The sequence below is a fragment of the Pyrgilauda ruficollis genome, unplaced genomic scaffold, assembly GCF_017590135.1.
Source record: "Pyrgilauda ruficollis isolate IOZ18807 unplaced genomic scaffold, ASM1759013v1 scaffold1, whole genome shotgun sequence".
Lineage (NCBI taxonomy): Eukaryota > Metazoa > Chordata > Aves > Passeriformes > Passeridae > Pyrgilauda > Pyrgilauda ruficollis.
In genome coordinates, this window is record NW_024508100.1 from 11,731,376 (window position 1) to 11,753,835 (window position 22,460).

A 22,460-nucleotide genomic window follows, 5' to 3' on the forward strand; every position below is an offset into this window, starting at 1 on the left:
AAATAATACACAACTAATACACAGAGCCAGATGTACATTTCAACAATTATTAATACTGCTACCTCTTTTATGCTCATGAAAAATCACAGCTAAAAAGAATGTGAAAAGACAATTATCTAATGTCCTCACTCAGACACTAAATACAGCACATCTGGATAATTCCCATTTAGTGTGTGCTTAATCTGTTCTAAAATTTTCGGTAAAAACTTAGGGACAATGAAAAAACTACCATTATCATTCTTTGGTTTACAGACCATTATTTACTACCAGATTTCCTGATCCATAAATCTTCCTTCCTGAAAATTAAGCCCTTTACTGGTTGTAAATATTGACTGAACATTGTTCTTACAGAAACCTTTTAATTTGGGAAAGTATTATCATGTCTTTCCTTTGCCTCTGTTGTTTATTTGGGGTGACGTGTTTTGCTTGTTTGCTTGTTTGTTTGTTTTTAAAATAGGAAACTTCACTTTTTTCCAACTTCTTTTCATAGTTCATGTTTGCTTAAATTTATATTCTTTGTTTTGTTCCTTGAAGTGTCTCTGGTTTATTTACAGCATATTTTAGGAATGATGTCCAAAAACTGAACACTTTATCCTACTCATAAAAGCCGACAGAAGCTTACATTAAATTTCAGTAATCAGTAGGAAAGTAAGAATGCTTACCTTCCTTATGCAATATATACCTCATCAGAATGATATCTGCCTTTCTGTAATGGAATCTCCTTTATCATAAGTTTAAGATGATACGTTTTCATCTCCATATCCTTCTCAGGAGTACTGCTGCCCAGCTGTTCATTTTGCATTTATGCATTTGAAATTCTTTTCTGAATGTAATGTTCATGTCTTCCTTAAGATTTACTAATTACACGTGCTTTCTCCAGTTTAATCAAAATAATTTTGAACTGTCATTCTGCTTTGCAAGCTCCTTACATCCCTTTCCATTCTGGTATCATCTGTTAATAGCTGTACTTAATTTTCAACTACTAATGGAATAATTCAGTGACATAACAGTCTTAACAGCTTTTTGAAAGAGTGTACTTTCTTTAGACTCTCAGACTGACCATCAACCATACCCTGGATATAGGCTTTGAAATTTTTTTACCCAGTTAAGTATTCACGTTCCAGTAATTGAATTTTGACTATATTTAGGTAGATTGCTTAGGAGAATGTTAACATGCATGGTGGCAAATGGTCTACTAATACCACCATCTATCATACTTTCCCCTTACCCAGAAGCTAGTTACGTTGTCAAAGAAGGAAAACAGATTAGTTTATAATGTTTTTTTCTTGATAAATCTCTGTTAGCCATTTTTCTCTCACCTTATTGACCTTCAGTTATTTACAGACTGATGAGTCATTTGGTTCAGTATCTTTCAAGCATGCTGGCCTTGTAAAGCTACAGCGATGTTCACAGAGCTGATTATGTTCACCGAGCTCAGTCAGATGTGTCTGCAGAGCACAGAGCTCTGTGCGCAGCCACAGTCACTGTTGCCAGCCTCAGCTGGGAGTAGCAGCTTTTCTTTTTTTGATGTTCTGGATCCTGTTCTGAAGATGTTACCTATTATTATTGACTTTGATCTCCTTATGCTAATAGTTTTGATCTTCTTAGCTTTTTGAGTATCCCCTTAGATTACCCTTCAAAGAGTGGAATGTTGTACAAAGAAATCTGGAGAAAACTGTCAGAATTTTCTGAAATGGCTCCAGCAATATTTTTGCTCTTCCACTGATTAATGTTTCTAACTGTTTTTCTTTTAATATATCTTGTAGTTAAAATTTTTCCCCAGCTTCTTCCTCTATGGGAATATTTCCCTCCAAACTTTGGAAGTGGTTGACAGTTAATTCTGCAGCCACAGGGCACTCTGCAGGTTCATATTCCAGCAATGATATCAGAGAGTGTCTGACAGGCCTTGTCTTCAGACAAATCCAGACATTGGGAGCTCTCCCATGGAAATGTTTAGATCACAAAGAGAGTTTCAATATGCTGGCAGGCAAGACACTCAGGAAAATCAATCTGAATGACTGAAAGGTATGCTTCAAAGGTGGACATGTTGAAAACCAATGAAACCCCCACCCCAAAAGGAATTAAAAATTATCTTGCTTATACTTAGAATGTTTCTCTTTGAAAACAAAGTATATTAAATTAAGACCAATTCAGATTTTGAGTCAGGTCTGCCTAAAGTAGTTCAGCAACATTTAATGCTCTAAGAATTGATTTAGATTTTCTGAGAATTACTATATTAAAGAGATTCACTGTTTCTTCTTTTTCTGTCTTCTGCAGCACTAAGCACATTGCTGGTACTTGAAACAAATAATGAAAAGCATGGAACAGTTAACATTTCTGTTTTTTGTCTGCCTCAAGTTACATTTTTAAAGGATTGTAGTAGATGTATAAAAGCAATATGTTAGAATAAGGGTTGGTTTTTTTTTTTTTTTTTTTTTTTTTCTGTTGCTTGCTAGAAACTTGCAAATTCCTTTTGAAATCCTTTGTAAAGACTTAAAACAACCAAAAGGGAGAAAAGAGTGAAAAGCTTTTTGTACACAGAAGCTGATGTACTCCCCCTTGCACTCACTGAATTCTCCTTCCTGCATCAATGTAAAATCTGGAGTATCTGCATCTCTGTATAATGGCAAAGATGCCATTATCAGCTTTTGAAAACAGTGCAACAATCATGTTTACTGAGCATTGTCTCAACAAATGGATCAAAAACTATAAAGCTTTTGTAGGCATGTGCATCTTTAGCAATTTTCCTTTGGGCTCACATTCTACACTAAGAGAAGTCAGGAGTAACTTTGTTGGCTTCCACTTCAGCAGATTAACTCGGCTCTAGAATAGCATTTCTGAGAACAGAATTTGTCCTCTTGGTAACAGGGAAAATGACACAGTAAGCCTCTTGCAGGAATTGTGCAGCAGAGACCCCAGGGATGAAGAGACTCAGCTGGACCCAGCCATATGGAAGAAACGATAGACTCCCTTGAGCATTTCCAAACTACACCTTGCTGAAGGCTTAGTCATCCCCGCTGGGGTTTGCCATCTAACGAAAGACAAATCACTTTCACCTATTACTGGAGTCTCGAGAGCTGTTATAAATTGCATGGAACTGAATTCACAAGAAAGGAAGAACAAAATGAGTTAAAATATTAAGATGTACGTAGTATTTTCCTAGGATTGCAGAAGATGCGCTGACAATAAACACATTGGGAAAATTTATTAGGAAAATTGTGTTTATTAAGAATACAATTTTTTTTTTTAAATGGAAGATGTTTTCTAAAGGAGCAGCATTAACGTTGTTATTTGAGATATTTTAATGTATGGGATAACACTTGTCCCTTTTATTTTATTTTTGAAAGTAACCTATGAGAGATCCTGGTGTGTTTCACACTAAATTTGCAACCAAACAACATGCTACTACCAACCCTTGTCCTCTTTCCCAGACAAGAAGACCCTTGGTGAGACTCCCAAGACATTTTCAAGTGCAGCCAGCGGCTTTTCCGCTCCCTCCCTCTCCAGCTAAAACCCACACGAGCATCGCGAAGGATCCCGGTCCCGGTCCCTGCTCTCCCTTCTCCCTCGTGGAGCGCCTGACACGCGCAGGCCAGGGCTGCGTGGCAAACTCCGCGCAGCAACACCACGGTCCATGCGGCGAGGAGTAGAGAGGCGCTCCCCTGCCGGGCTGGGGGAACCTGCCTCCCCCACCACCGCCGCCGCCGCCGCGCTCCCCCAACTTTCATTCATCGCCGGCGCCGCCGCGTACCCCCCGCCCCGCGGCCGTGCCGGGGCCGTGCCGGGGCCGCCAGGCCGGCCCTATATAGGGCGGCGCGGGAGGCGCACCCGGCTCCGTGGGAGCGGGCGAGGGGCGCCGCGCCGGGCAGGGAGGGGGCGGCCGCGTGGGGAGCTCTCGGCGAGGTGCCGGCGGCTCGTTCGGCTGGTGGCCGCGCTCGGGGAGCACTTTCGGCGGTCGGCGGCAGGCACCTTGCGGCGGGGAGGAGAGCCGGCCGGCCTGCGAGCGGCGGTGCTAGTCCATTGTTCAAGCGGAAAGACTCGGGGTGCGAGGGAAGGAGCCCGGCGTGTCGCCTCCATTCTCCTGCGCCCCACCGCTCCCCTCCGCCGTTTCCCTCCGCGCCGGAGGAGCGCCGCCGCCAGGGAGCCGAGGGCCGGGCTGTTCGGCACCAGCACCGACAGCTCAGGTGCACCGGCGGGATCGGGGAAGGAGGCGCCAACCCTTCCTGAGGTGCTGCGCCTCGGGGAGCTCCGGGAGAGGAGGAAAGTTGCTCCCTTTCCTGCAGCAAACCCAGGAGCTGCTGAACTGGCCTCACCTGGAAGGACTGAGCAGTTCCCACCTCTTCCATCAGGTGCCTTTGCCGCAGCAAAGCCACCGTATCCGGGAGACCACGGGGAGCAGAATAACACCCCTCCCCGCCCCTCCCGCTCTCGCCGCACTTCGCTTGTTATCTGCTCTGTCTCGCCGTGCTCCCGGGATCACAGGAGGATCTATAACTGTGATCTGTCACCGAGGAGAAGGTCGTGGATGAACTCCCTTCCAGCAGGGCAACGAATCACTTCTCGACTGCTTATTATTACCGTGATCTAGGACCAGCCCTTTCCTGCTAAACTTGGCTTGGGAGCGTACAGCAGGAGGGGGCGCGGGGGGTGGAGAGCCAAGCCCAACAGCATCTTGTGTGTTTGACTTTTTTTTTCCCCTCCCTCCTCCTTCCGTGAGACAGTTTGATGAATGCCTGCGAGAGGGGTATGATTTGCTGAGGCGCCTCTGGCAGGGCGGTGTGTGCGCGGTGTCAGCCCCGCCGCCGCCCCCCGTGGGGCTGTGAGCGGCCCGCGGCGGGGGACGCGCGTGGGAGCGGCTGCAGCGCTGCGCGGGCCGCCGCGCAGGAAGCGCTGCTGGGCGGACGGGGCTCCGCGGCCTCTCGCCGGGGGCTCGGCGGGGAGTCACGGCTTTGAAAGGGGCGAAGAGGAACATAAGTAGCTCGCCCAACTCCACCGCACCCTGCGCCCCTGGGTTTGCTTCGCCATCGCAGGGAGCGTGTGAAGACGAGACCCAAGTGCCGCCTCTCGCAGCCACCGACGGGCTTGCGAGGGACAGCCCAGGCGCGGCCCCGCGCCTGGCGAAGTTGCCTTCAGCCGCCAACCGGTGCCACCCGCCTCACTTTGCCGGGGTTGTTTTCTTGACTTGGCTTTGGATAGAAAAGACTTCGCTGTCTCCGCACCGTGAAAGTTGCCCGAGCGCTCCCCGCGGCGAGGAGGAGGGCGGCGCGCCCCGCGCCTCCCCGGGGCCGAGGCCGGTGGGCCCGGCCGGGCTGCAGCGGGCGGTGATGATGTGCGGCTGGGGGAAGCTCACCCTGTCCCTGGGGCTGCTGCTGGCGATGGCGGGCGCGGTGGCGCCGCAGCCGTGCCCGGCGCAGTGCTCCTGCTCGGGGAGCACCGTGGACTGTCACGGGCTGGCGCTGCGCGGCGTCCCGAGGAACATCCCCCGCAACACCGAGAGGCTGTAAGTAACCCGGCCGGGGCGGCGGCGAGCGCCCCTCGGCCCCCTGCTCCCTTCAGGGCTTCGGCCGAGGTCGGGCTGAGGTAGCCCCCGGCCCCGGCCTGGTTTAGGGTCCCGGCGTCCTTTGGGTGGGGGTTTTCTGTTCCCTTCTCCTGCTGCTGGCCGTGCCCGTTTCACAGCGATGCGCGGAGACACGGAAGAGGTGGGCGCTGTTCCCAGCCGCTGCCTTTCATCCCGGGAAGCCGCGGTGAGCAGCGCGGTTCCCGCCTCCGCGGGGAGCGGGGGCGGGCACCACCGCGGCCGGGGGGCGCACCGGCGCGGCGGCGGAGCGGCCTCTCCCCCCGCCGGCGCCCATTTCCCGTCAAACTTGGCTATTAGGGCTCGCCTTCCCCGGGGCAGAGCCGGGCCGCGGCCCCGCCGCGCTCCGGGGGCGTGGGCAGGGAGGCCCCGGGGCGCGCAGCGCTCCCTCCCGCCGCGGAGCCGCGGTGGCCGGCGCGGAGGGGCGGGCGGGGGCGCGCTGCCGGCGGGCGAGGGCACGCCGGGGTGCGATAGCCGCGCTCGCCGGGCGCTAAGCGGTGCCGTAACGGTGATCCCTCCCTCCGCCCGCGGCTGGGCTGGTTTTTGTATGTGTCCGGTTATTATATCAGGCTGCCTTTCAGAGGGGTCCTGAGAGTGGAAGTGGTGTGCGCATTATTTCTTACTCTCTGATAAGTCAGTTAAATGTTGGCATGTGAACGCGCGTGGAGTGGTGAATTTCAGTCAGGAGGAGTATCAGGGACACATTCCTCCTGGGACTCGTGTGGTTTTTTGGCCATATGTGGTATAAAGCACTCAAAAACATACTACTTTCCACACACCCCCCTCGCCCCCCCAGCTACGTTGGGAATGAGCTATAATTGTTAGAATAGCTTCCATGTAATACCACTTCCTAAAGATTTATCTCATGAGTTGCCAAGTCTGGTTTTATTTGTAGTGATTGGAATTGAAAGACATTTATTTCTTAAACCCAAAAAGTTATGAGAAAGAGGCATGTACTCCAGAAGAAAAAGTAGTATAGAAGTATGATCAGAAATGCTAGGGCCTAAGTACAGGTTTCTGTTGCTTCTGAACTTGCGTTGCATTCTGTGGTCAGTATAGCTTCCTGTGCAGCAAGTGGAGAGCTTAGTTTTGGTAAAATCTTATTTCCCATCACTTACTCCAGCAGTTTGAAACCTTAATGCTTGTTTGAAACCTAATATTTGTTGTTGGTATTTAAGCCCTATGCCACCTTTTTAGCCATACTGGGAAATCTGGAAATTGCTTGAAATGGTGAAAATTTGGCGTTTTTTTCAGTCACTTAGTGTTTGTAATAGTCAAAGGTTGTAGCATATGTATATAGATATACCTCTATATACTAAGTCTTGTGGTTTTTCTAAATGCAGTTATAACCCCAAACATAGAGCCTTGAACTCTTCTATTGGTAAAGATTGTAGTTAAAGATAAACATGAGCTTTGTAATGGCAAGCAGAACTGACTTTCCAAGACTCTCCTGCTATAGAGTTTCAAACTACTGTTTTCAAGGTACATCGTATTTCAGCTGCTTGGAAGTTAGGAACTCACATGGTGTTAATTGTAAAAATGGTTTGTTGCATTTATTTATATCTCCTAAGTTCTGAAAATGCTGTGCCCGTGAAAACAAAACAATTTAAAAATAGCTTTTGAATGTTTTAGTTTTGCTGCTTACGAATTATTCTTCTTAGGGATCTTAATGGAAATAACATCACGAGAATCACGAAGACTGACTTTGCTGGTCTAAGGCACCTTCGAGTTCTGTAAGTTTTCCCTTTCTCTCATTGATAACTCCTAGGACTGATGCTACAGGTTGTAGTTACATTTCAGTTCGTTAGCTGGATGGGTTATCACTTTTTAGCTACCGTATTACTGTATCTGAACCTAAAACTGCTCTGCCATGTGTTATACACTGTTATGCACAAGTGAGCAGTTCCCTTAAATAAAGTTTGTTTAAATGTTTCTTATCTCCCCTTAAGATTATGAGAACTTGAGGACTTAATTTAGCACATAGCTTACAAGTAAGAGTTGCTGAAATTGGTTGAATAACCATTCGAGTTACTTCAGTTTAAGGCTGTGAAATTTATAGTTCACACTGAAAATGGGTACCCTTAACCAGAACTATAAGGGAGTTAATTAAGAAAAAAGTTATTTCTTTAGTGAATGTAAAAGCAAGTCCCAGGTGATTATTATTGCTCTTTTGTAGTTTCTGGACAAAAAAGAAACTTTACCACTGAAGTTGAGGAAGGAATTGTTTGGCTGGTTTGTTTGGGTGGGTTTTTGATTTTTTGCTACTTTGTTTAAAAAAAAAAAACCTCAATCATTATCAAGGTTTTAAAATTTGGTAGTTTGTGGAGGTTTTTTTGTTTTTGTTGCTTTGTTTTCTGAAGGAAATATCTAACTACTTAGCTTATTTGTTAAGGCAGGTTTAATTTGAGTGAGTGGTCTTGTAAAATCCTTTTCCTTTTCTCTCTGAAGTAAATATAACATTATAGTAATTTTTGACTTCGTTACAAAACAGGGATACTCTTATGGTCACAATCTCTGTGCAGTCTTGCACTGGTGTTTCTCCCAACACCACAGTTGAGACTTTTGGTTTTGTTATTATCTTGTGAGACCAGTATCACCTTCGTACCGTTCCACTGGAGTCTCACAACTTGCCGAAGGGCAGTGATGTGTGTGCATGTGAGCATGCAGCCTGTAGGCATGTGTGTAGCTTTAGAACTTGTGACTCCTTAAGTAAATGAGCAAATCTAGTATTGATTCCTGTTTCTTTTTCCAAGGCTTATTTTCCTACTTTTGGTTATATGAGCCCATGTAAATTGTTGGTGACGGGGATACAGAAGGTTAAAGTGGATGTCACTCTACAATAGCTGTTCGATTGTTTTAAAGAATGTGGCTGCCTTTAAGTGACCATTGTTAATGTGACAAGGTCTCTCAGATATTAAAACTTACATCCAAAAATTTCTATATTTCAGTCAGCTCATGGAGAACAAGATTAATACTATTGAAAGAGGAGCATTCCAGGATTTAAAAGAACTGGAGAGGCTGTAAGTATATTTAATTCTAAAAGTTTCAACTTTTGGGGGGTCAAATTAGTTACGTGTCAAGGTACTCAGTATTCAGACTTTTAAAATACTTTTTTTTTAAATTTCATTTGTGACTTCTAGCCTTACTGAGACACAAGAGAAATAAGGAATTCTCCAGCAGTGTTTAGGGGACTCTGCTGGGAGAGAGCATTCAAGAGCAGTCTGGATTCAAAGTGCAAACTGCAATTGTCCTGTAGGAAATAGTTTGAATACTATCTAATATTTTTACTTTAATCTTGAATACACAAGGACTTTTGAGAACTCAAATGCACCAAATAAGGCTGTTCTCTGACCTGTAGTGTTAGATATTTTATACAATGCCTTATTGGAGGCAACTAATGGCTATAAAAAATTTTATTGTTACGTAGCAGTGATTCAGTTCTACTCCAGTTTTTATATTATGAAAGCTTTTACAAAGGCATAGAAAAAATATGAACTGTTAGTTTTTAAAAATAATTTGAATTTGGATTAAAAAAAGAAAAAAAAATACTGTGGGGAGAGAAAGTGGAACAGAGATGAGAGGACCTTATCTGGTGAAGCTGAAGTACAAGCACCTGCTTAGCTGCAGTGAGACCTAGAAAATGAGTAATTCCCAAGCTAGTTTTCAGTATGTGCCTTCTTATTTTGTTACACTTGAAATGAAAATATTTTTAAATGTATTGTGAAACTTGGGACAACCGACTTGTTGAAGGCAGGATGCTGATTGTTGGATATAGTGTGGAGCCTGGAAAGTATTAATACATGTTTCTATAGAACTTGACTTGTGTCTTCATTATTAGGCATTGTACTTGTTGCATTTTCACTATATCACCTTTTTTTAAGCATGTCTCTGAGGTCTTGTTCAGCATTTCATTTGCTGCTGCTTTAACTTTATAGAAGTGTTTCTACTGTACTCAATTGAAAAGCAGTACTGGCCTGAACATAGTTTGTCTTATTATAGTTGCCTTGTACCCACAGATGGTGTGTTTAAAACAAAAACCTCCACAAACCATTATGGTTTGGTTGGTCATTTAGACAAAGCTCTTCAAGAGAATTAGTAGCCACCAGTGTAATTATAATATTTCTATAATAGTTGAAATATTACGTACTTGAGATAATTATTTTTTCAAATAAGCCAAAGTAACTTTTTGACCTAAAAAATTAGTATTATTATATAGTGCAACTTTTTTTAAAATAAGTTTTAATGAGATCGCTTGCTCTTTGGAAAAAAACTGGTTGTGCATTTCTAAGTTGTATTAAACACTTAATTCAATGCTTTTTTACAATGTGCTTTCAACTTTGTACAAAACTTAGGGATTTAAAGCAGCTTTTCCTGCTGAGAGTTATATTGGAATAATATATGCATATTCCTAAATTTGGTTTATGGTGTCTAGATAAAAAATTAAACAGCAGTGTAGTTCATGTTGCAAAGTAAATACACATATGTGAAACATGAAAAAACATTAAGAGGTCCACACTTTCACTGCATATATGGTTTGACACTGAGATACCAAATGCTTACAAAGTTTTAAAACAGTTTATCAGCAGCCTTATTTCTTAATTATTTCACAGTAAGATGCTGCTATGTGGTTTATTAACGAATTTCAAAAAACTTCAAGGCTTTTACTGTTTATATTTCTGAAGTATAGAATTGTTTTACCAGAGAAAAATGAACTTCAGTAGTTAAAACTTACTTGTCTGATGTGTTTGTATTTTGCCATTACATTGTTTCATTTTTTCTTTGGTTTTCCCTTGATAATTGGAAAACAATAGCTATTTTCCATTTACATAAGATACTAGTTCTGAAGAGAAATTTTGATACTTTTGGCTACTTTGTGGGTTATATTTGTTCACCCTTCAGCAGGCAAACTATGCTATCTGAAAATTCAGTTATTTAGACCTGTGAAGTTAGATTGTTTTGTCTTGAGAGTTCTATTGCATCTGCTCCAACACTTGTCAGTTTCTTTAATTTGCTGGAATTCAGTTTGTGTTAGGTGTGTGAGTGACTTGTAATTTGAATATATATGCAGGATGTCTTTAAACTGCCCCAGCTGTTGGCTAAGAGCAAATATTTCATATTTGTGGGGAAAAGCTGAGAAAATTCTTCTTGTTTACAACTGCCAAGTCCATCTGATGAAGGTGCATTGTTATCTGACAGCCAATTCATCTCCTTGGGATTTTGAAACCCAAAACGATTTCTCAGGAAACCTGTGGGTACTTCATTCAAGTATTTTCTTTTATACATTAAATAGAAAGCACTTTAAAGCTTTTAAATATTTTTTCAATGTGTGAGTGTAGGGTGTCACATTTTCACTCCAAGTGTAATGTGCCAAGCTGCTGTCAAAGAATACCTGACACAGACCTTTTAGCATGCAAGCAGAGGGTGTAAGAACTTCAGGGCAGCTTAAATGAACTCAATTTAATTTATAAGATTGTTTACAAGTAATACTGCTTATGTTGAAATATCTTGTTCTAATGTATACAGGCTTTATTTTAAAAGATATTTCCTGTTCTTCAGTACTCTTCAATGTGAACAACAGGCTTTCACAGTAGTTTCTCACTGGGAAAAAAGAAATGCCCATCTCTCTAAGTGAAGTGATGGGGGTTTGTTTGTTTGGGTGGTGGCTTTTTATTTGTTTCTTGGGTGTTTTTGTTTTTAACTGCTGTCTCACTTAAATTTTTTTAGACCAGTAACCCTGATTTCCAAGGAACTGTTTGGTTGGTTAATGAGTTACTTGTGAATACTCATTTATAGGTCTGATAATTCAAAATGCTGGATATCCTCAGCTTTTTTTAATGGAAGGGAGGACCTGAAATGCTTTGCAAAATTAATCTCAGAGAGGAAAAACTTTTGACCTCTTTAGAAGGTACCTGCTTAAGATTTTAATTTTATTAAATCCATAAAAATCTGTCAGGCAGCTTCTCCTATAGTTTAATAAAATAACATATCTTTAGTACACTATGTAGGTTAGTATTTACACAAAACTATTTCTGACCTATAGACCTAATATGCTCCACAATGGGTATTTCTGCCACACCAGTGTAATTGTAGAAGTGCAATGGAATGCAAGGCTACAGTAAATACTGCTGTAAAAAGTGATTAGTATTACAGCAGCCTTAATTAAAGTACGAGTTTTCAGTTTGCAATAAACTATTTTGTACCTATGCCTGCTGCTTAAGAAATAGGAGGGGAAAAACAAGGTGGAAATTAGCAACTTAGTAAGTTTTAGGTTTGTGGCAACTGTAGTAGCTAGAGAAACACTGGTGAAATTGATACTGCTGTATGCCTTTTTAGATAGACACTTCTGTGGGAAGTCTTCAAGTCAAATAAATGACTATACACAGCAGTGTTCACTTAGTTCCAATCTCTGACAGCCTTGAAGGCTCTTAAGGGCTGAGCTCTTAAGGCTCCAGTCCAAGCCAGTTTTGTGCAGCACTGCCTGAACTGGCTTGTCTGCCACAAATATGATTTTTTTCACAGACTGGGTACTGAACAGAAGAATTTAATGGTCTGTTTTGTTGTGTAGATGCTCTGTCTGCTGAAACAACCCTCTTTGAAAAATGGGCTGTAAGCACTGAAGTTCAGTTGGGACAGCTTGTACCTTTGAGTACATCCTGAAGCAATGCTAAAGACTCTTGGACTAATTACAGTCTTGACATCTGCAATAATTACAGTATTTAACATCTGCAAGACTTTCTTTATTAGCTATAACTTATATGAGCCTGTGTTCTTGAGCAGGGCCTCTAAAGAGTATATGGCTCTTCAGTAAATGGCAGGTGCCATAGAGAGAGGGTTGGATGTGGCCTCTTAGGTTTTGTGAACCTCTTTTACAGAGACCACAGTCATGTGTCAGCAGTGGTTTTCAATATGCTTCATGGCAGGAAGACAAAAAGGGTTAAGACATGGAGGATTTTCACAGCACTTATGGATTTCCAGAGACCACTGCTTATTATGGAGGACAAAACCTTTTGAAACAAGTCCTTATGAGAATGTGAAATTAAATACTTGTTTCTTCTTTCTTCATAAAGCTGTCATCTTGTGTGTGATGTTTATACTAGTTGAAATAGTATATTAAGACAGCAAGATGAAGATAAACTGGAAGTTTCCACTTCATGAAAACTAGCACTGGTAGACACAGCTTTAAAAATATTTTTTAGTAAGAGTAGGCCATTGTTATTCCCAAGTTCACCTCATTCTCTAGTGTTGCAAATACTTCTCAAAATATGCCAGTGTTTTTACAAGTTATTGTCATCTGGAGGGAAGTATGAGATTTTGTTTAAGACAGCTGCCATGGACTGTTGAACCAGTTCTGTAAGAAGCTACTTAAATCTAAAATTTCTTTACAGTTCTGTGTACTCTAGAAATAGAGGGTTGTCAGGTTTTTGAGGGCTAGATATACTCTTCACATGTTTACAGAGAAGAGCAGTTATTTTCATTTATTAAAAAAAGAGTAGACCGATAGGAAAACTTTTCAATCATTTTTCCTAACATGTTTTTTAAGTCTAGTAGTTGGGATTCCAGCTCTTACTATGCTAGGGCTAGGACATGGAAAAAAATGTCAGAATAGGAGGAGTTTACAGCATTAGCTTCAAAACTACTCACTTGTTTTCTTCCTGTATTTATGGATAATCCATTGAGGGAGCAGTATGTCCCTAAAATGCTAATTTAGAGTCTCACTCTGTAGACATTTACCATGTGAATGACTTGGTTTGCATGAGTAGTCTCACTGATTACTCCTGTGAGAAAGGTTACTTGTGTGGCCTAAAAAATTTCCAGGCCAAGCCTCTCTATTCCCAATACTTGAATTAGCAAATTTTATTTTTAAAATGTCCATTTGTTATGCTAACAATTCTAAAGTGTTACATGTGTAGACTTAAAAAAGGCAAACTATGGGGGGAAAAAACCCAACAACCCAACCCAAAGTCCCACAAAGGAAAAATAAGCTACCAATCCCCCCACCAAACCTATTTCTTCTGAAAACTAGTGTGTAGACAAAATGTTACTCCCAAAGGAGTAACTTAATCTTCTGAGTTGGTGTCTAAGCTAAATACCCTCACCATACCTCCCTGAAAACCACTCCCCCTGAGCTACATGATGTGAGTAAGCTGAAATCATGAGTTCAAGAAAAGAATGCTGAACATCAAGTTGGTACATGAAGTAGCTTTTACACTGAAATCTACCTGTTGTATTTGCATGTTTCTTACAATGCCTACTGATGCAATATTGCAATTTTCATAAAATGTTTCAAGAATTAAATGTTTTGTTAGAGTTCATTGATTTTTTTCTAAATTTTTGCAGCACAGTTCTAAAATGACAAACTGAGGAATTGTCCCTACTTGCTATTTATTTGGGCTCTAACTCCATGAATACATTAAAACAAGTTATTCAAAGTTAACATGAAGAGAGCATTTACTTAGGTGTGTACTTATGAGTGTTTGAGTAGTACTGAGAGTCAGTATTGTTTTGTACATGCTGTGGATGAACAATTTGAAGCTTACAGATGTGTCATAGCATAGAAGGAAAAGTATATTTAAACTACATAGCTTCAAGCAAAAGTTCTTTCTACTTAGTAAACAAACTGTAGCACTAGATGGATTTCTTTACAGGATACAAATTGGTATGTGAAATTACTGTGTGCAGCTTCAGCTACAGCATGGGCTTACTTATAGCCTTAATACAAAGATCATCATCTTGTCAAAAATATTAAATGGGTTTCAGTAAAATAAAGTGGGGTTTAGTTGTATTCATGTATTGCAGGGTAAGAGTTATCCAATTGAGCTCTAACTGAGATTAACATGGTAAACTATTACACTGCATTAGTAGGTTTTGAAATTACAAAATCCAAACTGACTTGGGAGTTACCATGATCTCTGAATGTATGGGGTTTTACAGAGCACCTCATCTGACAAAGTCATGTAGACTAAGTGAAGTGTTCCATCTAGGGTAAAGACAAATACAGTTTGTCTTGGGCATAACTGCCCAGCAGGCTTGGGCATTTATCAAGGGTATTAACAGCTGCTTCAGAATAGACTAGATGAACAAATACTGTCCTTTCTGTCTAGTCTAGAAAAGGGCTTTATTATATGTATACTTTCTTAGGGTGCAGACTTACTGAATCACTGATGTGAAAAAAAAAAAAAAAAAAACAAACCAAAAAAAAACCATGCTGTCCAGAGATTAAAATAAACCTACGTTCTATTTTTTTTTGTTCTGTATTGATGTGTGGCATGAGATTGCAGTTTTATTCCAAATTGACTAACTCTATCAATAAAATTCCAAGTAGGGAAATACTTTTAAAAGAGGAATGGCAATATTTTCTGTGATTGTTTAAATGTGAGCTGCATCAATAAATTAATCCTAGAATAAGCAGGCTTGGGCTGAACTTCTGAGTTTTGAATCTTATAGTATATAGTCTTTTCAGTTACAGAAGAGCAGTGTTGGAAACCTTAGATTTCACTTCTATGAAACTATATGATCAGAATTTAGCAGCAGGTACTTGTGGAAAAAAATGTCATCGGTTTTTATGATGCAGTTTTGGTTTTTTAGCTGGAGCAGAATATGACTTTTTTTTCCCCCCAGTTTACGGACACTTAGGTGTAAAGGCTAACATGGAGGTTTAGGATCCCTGGCAAAAATGCTGTGTTAGCAGTACAACCACTATTCCAGGAATCATTTCTATCACTATCAGTCCTAAAAGCACAGCTGATAAATAAGTAATATTTCATCTTGTGCTTGATTATAAATTGTGTCAATGAAATCAGTTTTTTAGGGATAAGGCCTTGTATTATATAGTATAGAAGTTGTACTGAGCTCTTCGATTGAGTTCTTAGCTCTTTAGCTGAAAGTTAGTCTCAAGTTTCTTTTCTCACTGAATGCTGGTCTTCATTGTGGCATGCAAGTTCCTTACTGGAGTCTGAGAACTAATTTTTTTAATTTGGGCTACATTCTGAGCAGTTCTGACTACAGCTGCTGGGGATGTCTGGTTTTGATTGCCTAGAACCTGTGGGGTTATTCATGTGCTTGGTTTTTAAGGCTGCTTGATGTTAGGCTTGACTCCTCCCTGCGGCACTGGTATTTAATCACCTGTGTGGCTTCTGAGTTATATGAGCATTTGAAGAGTTAATTCCTTCACACAGATGTGTCATAGGTAACAGAAGAATAATGAGCTCAGGTAGAGAGACCTGGTTTTGAACAGCCCTGAAGGGGATGAGCAGTTATTCCTTGTTAATCATGGATGTGAGAAATCCTTCTTTTAGCTAGCCTTACATAGTTTAAGAGCAATGCACCACCCATTCCTCCTCTTAGAACAGGGAGGAGACCACGAAGCCTGTAGTGTTAATCACTTGCCAATGGAATGTGGGACTATATTACATGAATTATACTGGCCGTGTGTATTGAGAGTTTCTTAAGAAAAATAATACAGAATAACTACAGTGGTATTTTTTTATTAACAGACTTTTGTCAAAGCAACACTGAATATCTTCTTTAAAAATGTCTGTTGAATCAGAGATAGACAAAGGCTGTTTTTGAAGACAGTATATAAAAAGATACAGTGTTCTAATGGATTTTTAAAAAAATGTTGTAGCTACATTTTGATTACAGAACACTACAAAATATTTGATAAAACTAATTCCAAGAGCAATGTTCTTCTAAAAGACTTGTCAGTGCCTACTATTTATTTTTATTATATTTTATTCATCTGAGTGTCTTTTCTCATGGGACTCCTTTTATAGGTCTAGAAGTCAAATTGCAATGAGAAGTCCTGTTTGCTCTTTGCAGACCTTTTTACAAATTCCAGGGCAGGAAGGCTGTTTATTTTTCCCACATCTGTTTTGTGCTCATCCTTTGTGGCATTGTTTGCTGGATGCTCTTCTTTCTTGCTTCATCTGAAATGGGTAATTTGCACTGTTGCAAAATGGTGAAACTAAATCTGATTCTACAGTGCTATTGTGCCAAAGTTTTTGTTTCAAATGGTGTTTTTTGTTCAGAAGCTATTTTAAATGGATTCTATGGAGCACTGTTATTAAACTTAAAGCTACACATATTAGTTTTACTCTTTAAAAATCATATTTATTTCTCGCAGCATGAGTTAAATATTTTCTTAAAATGCTGATTTAATATTAGGTGGCCACAGGTGAAAAGTGACTTGTCATTACATTTTAATGTAGCATATTTGAAAGATTATCTAAGACGGTCCTTATTTTGATTGCAGAAACCACACTTCTATCTGGAGTTTTACAGATAAACTCCAAAATGTATGAGGGATCTGGCTGCAACTTCAATGACTCATACTGTTATAGTTATATTACCTCATTTACTATGAAGAGCCTGGTTGAAACTTCATCAGAAGAAACATTTTATTTTCCTATTTTCTTTCAGAGTATGTGTTCATTATGCTGGCTTGTCTTTAATAATAGTCTAGACTGATAGTCAAATGCAACATGGCAAAGTCTCCCTTCATTTTTTTAAGGCACGCCAGCTGTTCTGATTTAGTTTGGCAGGATGTCTGTACAGGTGCACTAGAAAAATACTTGAGTGAAAATTTGCTGTGGTAACTTCATGCCAGAAAGACAGTTACAAGCCTGTCAGGACTATCTGCAGGCCTTTCTTGTCTTTCTAAACAATCTGTTCAAATCCTAGCTAAATTCTACCTACTAGACCAGCTTTACCTCCCCTCTTTCTTTGCCTTTTTTTGCTTTCTTGGAAGTAATCCCAAGTATTGTCAAAATCATTCTTGTTTCATCTGATACTTGAACCTCTGTTACTCTACAGAGTAACGTGTTTTATGTTTTAAACATGTAGTATGTTTTATAACTTCTGTTTCCTTCTTTGTGGTGTGCTTTATAGACTAGAATCCCATGAGTGAGCTTCACAAGACTGTGGAGGCTTGAAGAAGTCTCTGTAGATTGTCTAATCCCACACCACCAGTTAACTCAACATCCATCCGAACAGGTGTCTGAAGGCTGCTTCCATGTAGGTTTTGAATCTCTCCAGCCATGGAGAGTCTGCAGCCTCCCTGGGCAGCCTGTTCCAGTGTGGGACCACCCTCACAGTCAAACACTTAAGCTGGAGTACAGTTTTCCTATACTTTGATTTGTACCCATTGCCTCCTGTCCTTTCACTGTGCACCACTGAGGAGAGTCTGGCTCAGTTTTCCTTACTTGGGATGAAGTCACGTCACTTATTTGTATACATGAAGTATTTATACACATTGAAATATCTCTGAGACTTTTCTTCCTCAGGCTTGAGTTGAGAGAGTCCCAGCTCTCTCAACTTCTTCCAATGTGACTGGTGCTTCAGTCTGCCACCTTCATCATTTTTACAGTTCTTCCCTGGACTTGCTCCAGTCTCTTGTAGTGGGGAGTCCAGCACTGGGCACAGCTCTCCAGATGTCTCACCTGTGCTGAGGTCCTTTAGGGGGAGGACCACATGCCTGCTGACAACAATCTTAGGATTACAGCCCAGGATGCTATTGGCCTTCTGTGCAAAGGCACATTGCTGGTTTCATTCGAATTACTCACCTGCACCCTTGGCTGTTCTCTGTGGTGACTCTTCCAACTGGTTCTCCAGTGTGTGCTGGTGCATGGAGTTACTCTTCTCTAGGTTCAGGGCTTTCCATTTCCCTTTTCTTGTCCTTCCCAAGTTTCTTTTTCAAGCAATTCTCCAGCCTGTTTGTGTTACTCTCAGGCAGTGCACGGGCCTAGTGCATCAGTCATTCTTTCCAGTTTTTTATGATCTGCAGATATGCTGAGGCTGCAGTGTGTCCCATCTTCCAGGTTGTGAATGAAGTTTTGAATGGTACTGGTTCCATTGCTGACCCCTGGGGTATATCACTTGTGACTGTTCTCCAAATGGACTTCGTGTCCCTGACCACAGCTCTTTGAACTTGGCACTTTTGTCAGTTTTCAGTCCACCTCACCATCTGCTTTTGTAGTCTGTACTCTATCAGTTTGTCTGTGAGGACAACCATTATGAATGGCAATGTCAGAAACTTTACTGAAGTCAAGATAAACATCTACTGCTTTCTCCTCATCTGCCAAGTTCCTTATTCATTTTTGGAGGCTACCAGGCTGGTCAGGCATCATTTTCTCAGTATTAAATCTGTGCTGACCACTCCCAGTCATCATCTTGTCCTTACTGAGTCTAGAACAGAAATAGAAATATTTTGCCCAATTGCCTTCCCAGGCATTGAGATGAGGCTTCCTAGCCTGCAGTTTCCTGGATTTTACTGTGGTTTTTGTGCTTTTTAGTGCTGTAGGCAGAATTAATAAGAATAATGACTAAATATTTATAGGAATATCTTTTCTGTTGAAACAGTAAGGAATACAGGAAACAGCAGCCTTATTTTCTGTCTTTACCTCATAGTGAAAAAAAAATGCTTTAAAAAGGCAAAGTAAGTATAGACTCTTGACAGACAAAATACTTTTCTGCATAATGTAGGGAGAATTGATTGGGAGAGAAGTGTGGTAATTTTGGACTTGACATCAAACTCATGGGAGAAGAAAATGAAGGACAGAAAATACCTTAGGTTTCAAGTAGTGTACGCTAGTTCAATGTAGTGCTATAGTTGAGAAGTACCTTTCACTGCTTCCTACACAAATAAGAAACTGGGTTTGCAGTAGTGTCCTGCTACTGTTCAGAATTTATTTTTTCTTCCTGAAACAAATATATAACTTATATTTAAAATTAAATGGGGAATAACTTAGATGTCTTTTTTAGCTGGATGCTATTTAGACTGAAAAGTGGAGTCCTGTTTAAGTGGTTCTTGACCTGGGGAAAACCTTGGACATCCAAATGCTGTAAGAACAGCCTTGAACTTCTCAGATTCCAGTTTTTACTCATGTGGTTGGTAAACTTGATATTGTTAGGCTTAATGGGATTATGAGTAGTTCGACTAGAGAAATTGTCTTTGCAGAGAATTCTTAATGGAAAAACTGGCATAATCTTTTGCTTAGCTCTTAGTTCTTGGGCTTTCCTCTCGCTTGATGACATGCAAGTCACATTCAGAGACAGCAGTTGCCAGATGTGTTGAAGTTCAGCAGATTGTGGCTTTGGACATGGATGCACAAATATTTTCTGCCTCTGGCAGATATAGCACAATGTTTTTTGTAGGAGAGTAGTGATTTGCCTTCCTTTCAGATGGAAGTCTATAATTTCTCTGTTGAGGCAGTAGGAATAGCTTATTCTGATGTCTGTTATTCTCACTCTATGTATTAGAGAAAAATTTTTGCATCGTACTTAAACCAGCCCATAGCAGTGATTTAGGTGGTGTGCACTAGTTTTCTGTTTTGAAGTACTTGGATAATTTTGTAGGTGGCTGCTGTATTTCCTGAGTTCATAAAGCCTGAACTGATGTTAGGCTTTCCCAGGGGATGCATATCCCTGTAACATCTTGGAACTACTTAAGGAGCCTTGTGGGCTCAGTTGTGAGTAGAAAGTGTTCCTGTGTGAACATGCAGAGGTTTGATTACTGATATGTTCTTCCATTTTAAATTGAAATGTAATGTAAACAGACTTTTATGCTTTTAAAGTTTATGTATATTTTGCAAATGAGCTTCACTGAGTTGTTACATGCTATTTTCGAATGGGTGTAATAATTATTTCCTCTGCTGACAAACAGAAGGTGTGGATATGCTCCTTTGAAGACTACAATTTCAAAGCTCTATAGTGCTGTGTTCTACTATGTGCAGATAGTGTGTTTACTTCTCTAGGTTAACTTTGAAAGAGGAATGAAAAATAATGAATTCTTCTGTCAATAGTCTTTGTGAGTTGGAAGCATGCAATCCGTTTTCCTGAAGCAGTGGTGGTGGGATAAAATGCATCTGTGCCTGTATTTAGGGTTTTGGAAGGCTCTCATTCTCTATGCACCCAATGGGATAGGCAGTTTCTAATTAAAGAGCACAGCTGATTTATAACTTACTTGAAACAGCTTTTAATTTTGATCAGCTCTCAAGTTATCTTTGAAGGCTTCTTTTGTCCTACAGGGTCTATGGTAGAATTGCATCTACTTGAACTAAAATCCACTGGAAACTTAGGTGGGACAAAAGAGCAGCCTTCCAGTACTTGTGAGGTGGTTATGAAAAACCTCAAGCCAGGCTCATTGCTGTGGTGAGCCAACAAGCATAAATCCATAGGGAGTGTAACTGCACATAAGGGCAAAACTTCTTCACTGTGAGGACAGTCAAGCACTGGAACAGCTTATTTTCCCAAAGAGGCTCTACAGCTCCTACATCTTTTCTGGCTGGATGTAGTTGATACAGTGGGATCAGAAACAAGTGACAGTGATGGCTGTAACAAGTCTGAAACAAATGGGCGTGAATTATAGCAATTGCAGATGATTACATTGTACACAGTGCAATCAAGATTTTTTTTCCTCCCTTCCTCCTCCGTGCATGATTGCTGCTGGATCATAGTTATTGTGGCATGAAAACTTGAGAGACACATCAGGATGGATTTGTGGCATGGCCAGACTTCAGTGGGTTAGGATATGTTGCTACTGGGAACGTAATGTGCTCTCCCTCCAGTGTACCTCTGTCGTCATCTACAGGTACTCTGGCTGCATGCAGAAGACAAGTAAAACTCAGATATATACCAGTTTCAACTAAAATAGCCTGTTGTGCAGAACCACTAGCTCAAATCAAGCCACTTTTTTTTTTTTTAATTGCTTACCTTAATGTTGTCAGCTTCAAAGAGTTACTTATTCTTTGTCAGGTCTTACTTTTTATCTGCCTGTTGGTATTGAGCTTCATTTGATGAGTATTTTCACCTGCTCATTTGTCAAAGGTATTTTTTCTTTGTCCGTAAATCCTTGTGTATACTTGTACCATCATTTTACTTTGCAGCTGCTTTTCTAGTCTTTACTATGTCTACAAGACTGACCTCTGGGAGTTTTAAACTGAAGTATTTGAAATACTTCGTATACTTTAGGTAGCATGTGGACGTTGCTTGAATTTATTGTGGAAAGCTCAAAAATGTCTGTGTAAGTTTTCCCAATCTCCTTTTAAAGATCCATTCATCAACAGAAATAAAAAAAAGTATATTTGAATTGCATCTTGAAAGAATTAATTATACTGGTGCCTCATCCATTTATTTCTAGACACTACCAAAGGACTTTACAGTCCAAGTTATTACAATGTTAGCAGAGATTCTTCAGTACATTTTGTGTTGCTTGCTCACACCAATAATGCTTCATCTCCTCTGAGCTCTCTGCTTGAGAAACACAAATATCTGTAGCTCAGTTGGAAACTCAGTAGTCACAGTATGGAATATCTCATCACTGTTTCTTCAGTGCTTCACTTTGAGCTCCATGTCAGTTCCGGGAGAGCAGTTCAGTTAGTGAAAATGAAATTTCTCTTCTTGCATTGTCCCGAGGGCAACATGGCCTGGTAGGTAACTGTGCTAAGTGATTGCCACCATGAAAACATGGAAAGAAGGTGTGGTAGAATGTTTATGGTTGTTTTTATTCAAAACAACTGTAGTTCTTCAAAACCTACAGTCTTGGATTCCATGATCCACTGTGCTTACCTTGGGTTTCAGCTCGAGAGAATGGGGATCTTTTTCACTCACTCTTGTTTCAGTATGTTTGTGTGTTCTGGAGAGGTATTATTTCAGACAAAATTAAGCATCAGGTCACCTGAAAAAGTGGAACTGTTGGGGAGCCATGTAAATAGTGAACCATTTTAAAATAGTAATGTATTTTCTGGACTCCTTGTGTGGCTCTTTCCAAAGATTAGAAACTCTACATGGTGACTTTTGGATGGGAAACTATTGTGTACTGTGATACCAGGCTGTTGTTTCAGACTTGCTCTGCATACTTTTTCCCCATTCACTTAGATTTTCATATTAT

General features: G+C 40.8%; 1 protein-coding gene across 4 annotated transcripts in view; it reads left to right on the top strand.

Moving 5' to 3' along the window:
- Positions 1-4,767: 4,767 nt before the first annotated feature.
- The window catches only part of SLIT2 (slit guidance ligand 2), a 255,996-nt gene continuing 238,303 nt past the window's right edge, over positions 4,768-22,460 (top strand). For all 4 annotated transcript variants that reach the window (XM_041473469.1, XM_041473555.1, XM_041473725.1 and 1 more), the window contains exons 1-3: positions 4,768-5,500; positions 7,237-7,308; positions 8,524-8,595. In XM_041473469.1, the coding sequence (XP_041329403.1) occupies positions 5,325-5,500; positions 7,237-7,308; positions 8,524-8,595 (320 nt within the window). In that variant the 5' untranslated portion in view covers positions 4,768-5,324. The remainder of the gene's footprint in view (positions 5,501-7,236; positions 7,309-8,523; positions 8,596-22,460) is intronic.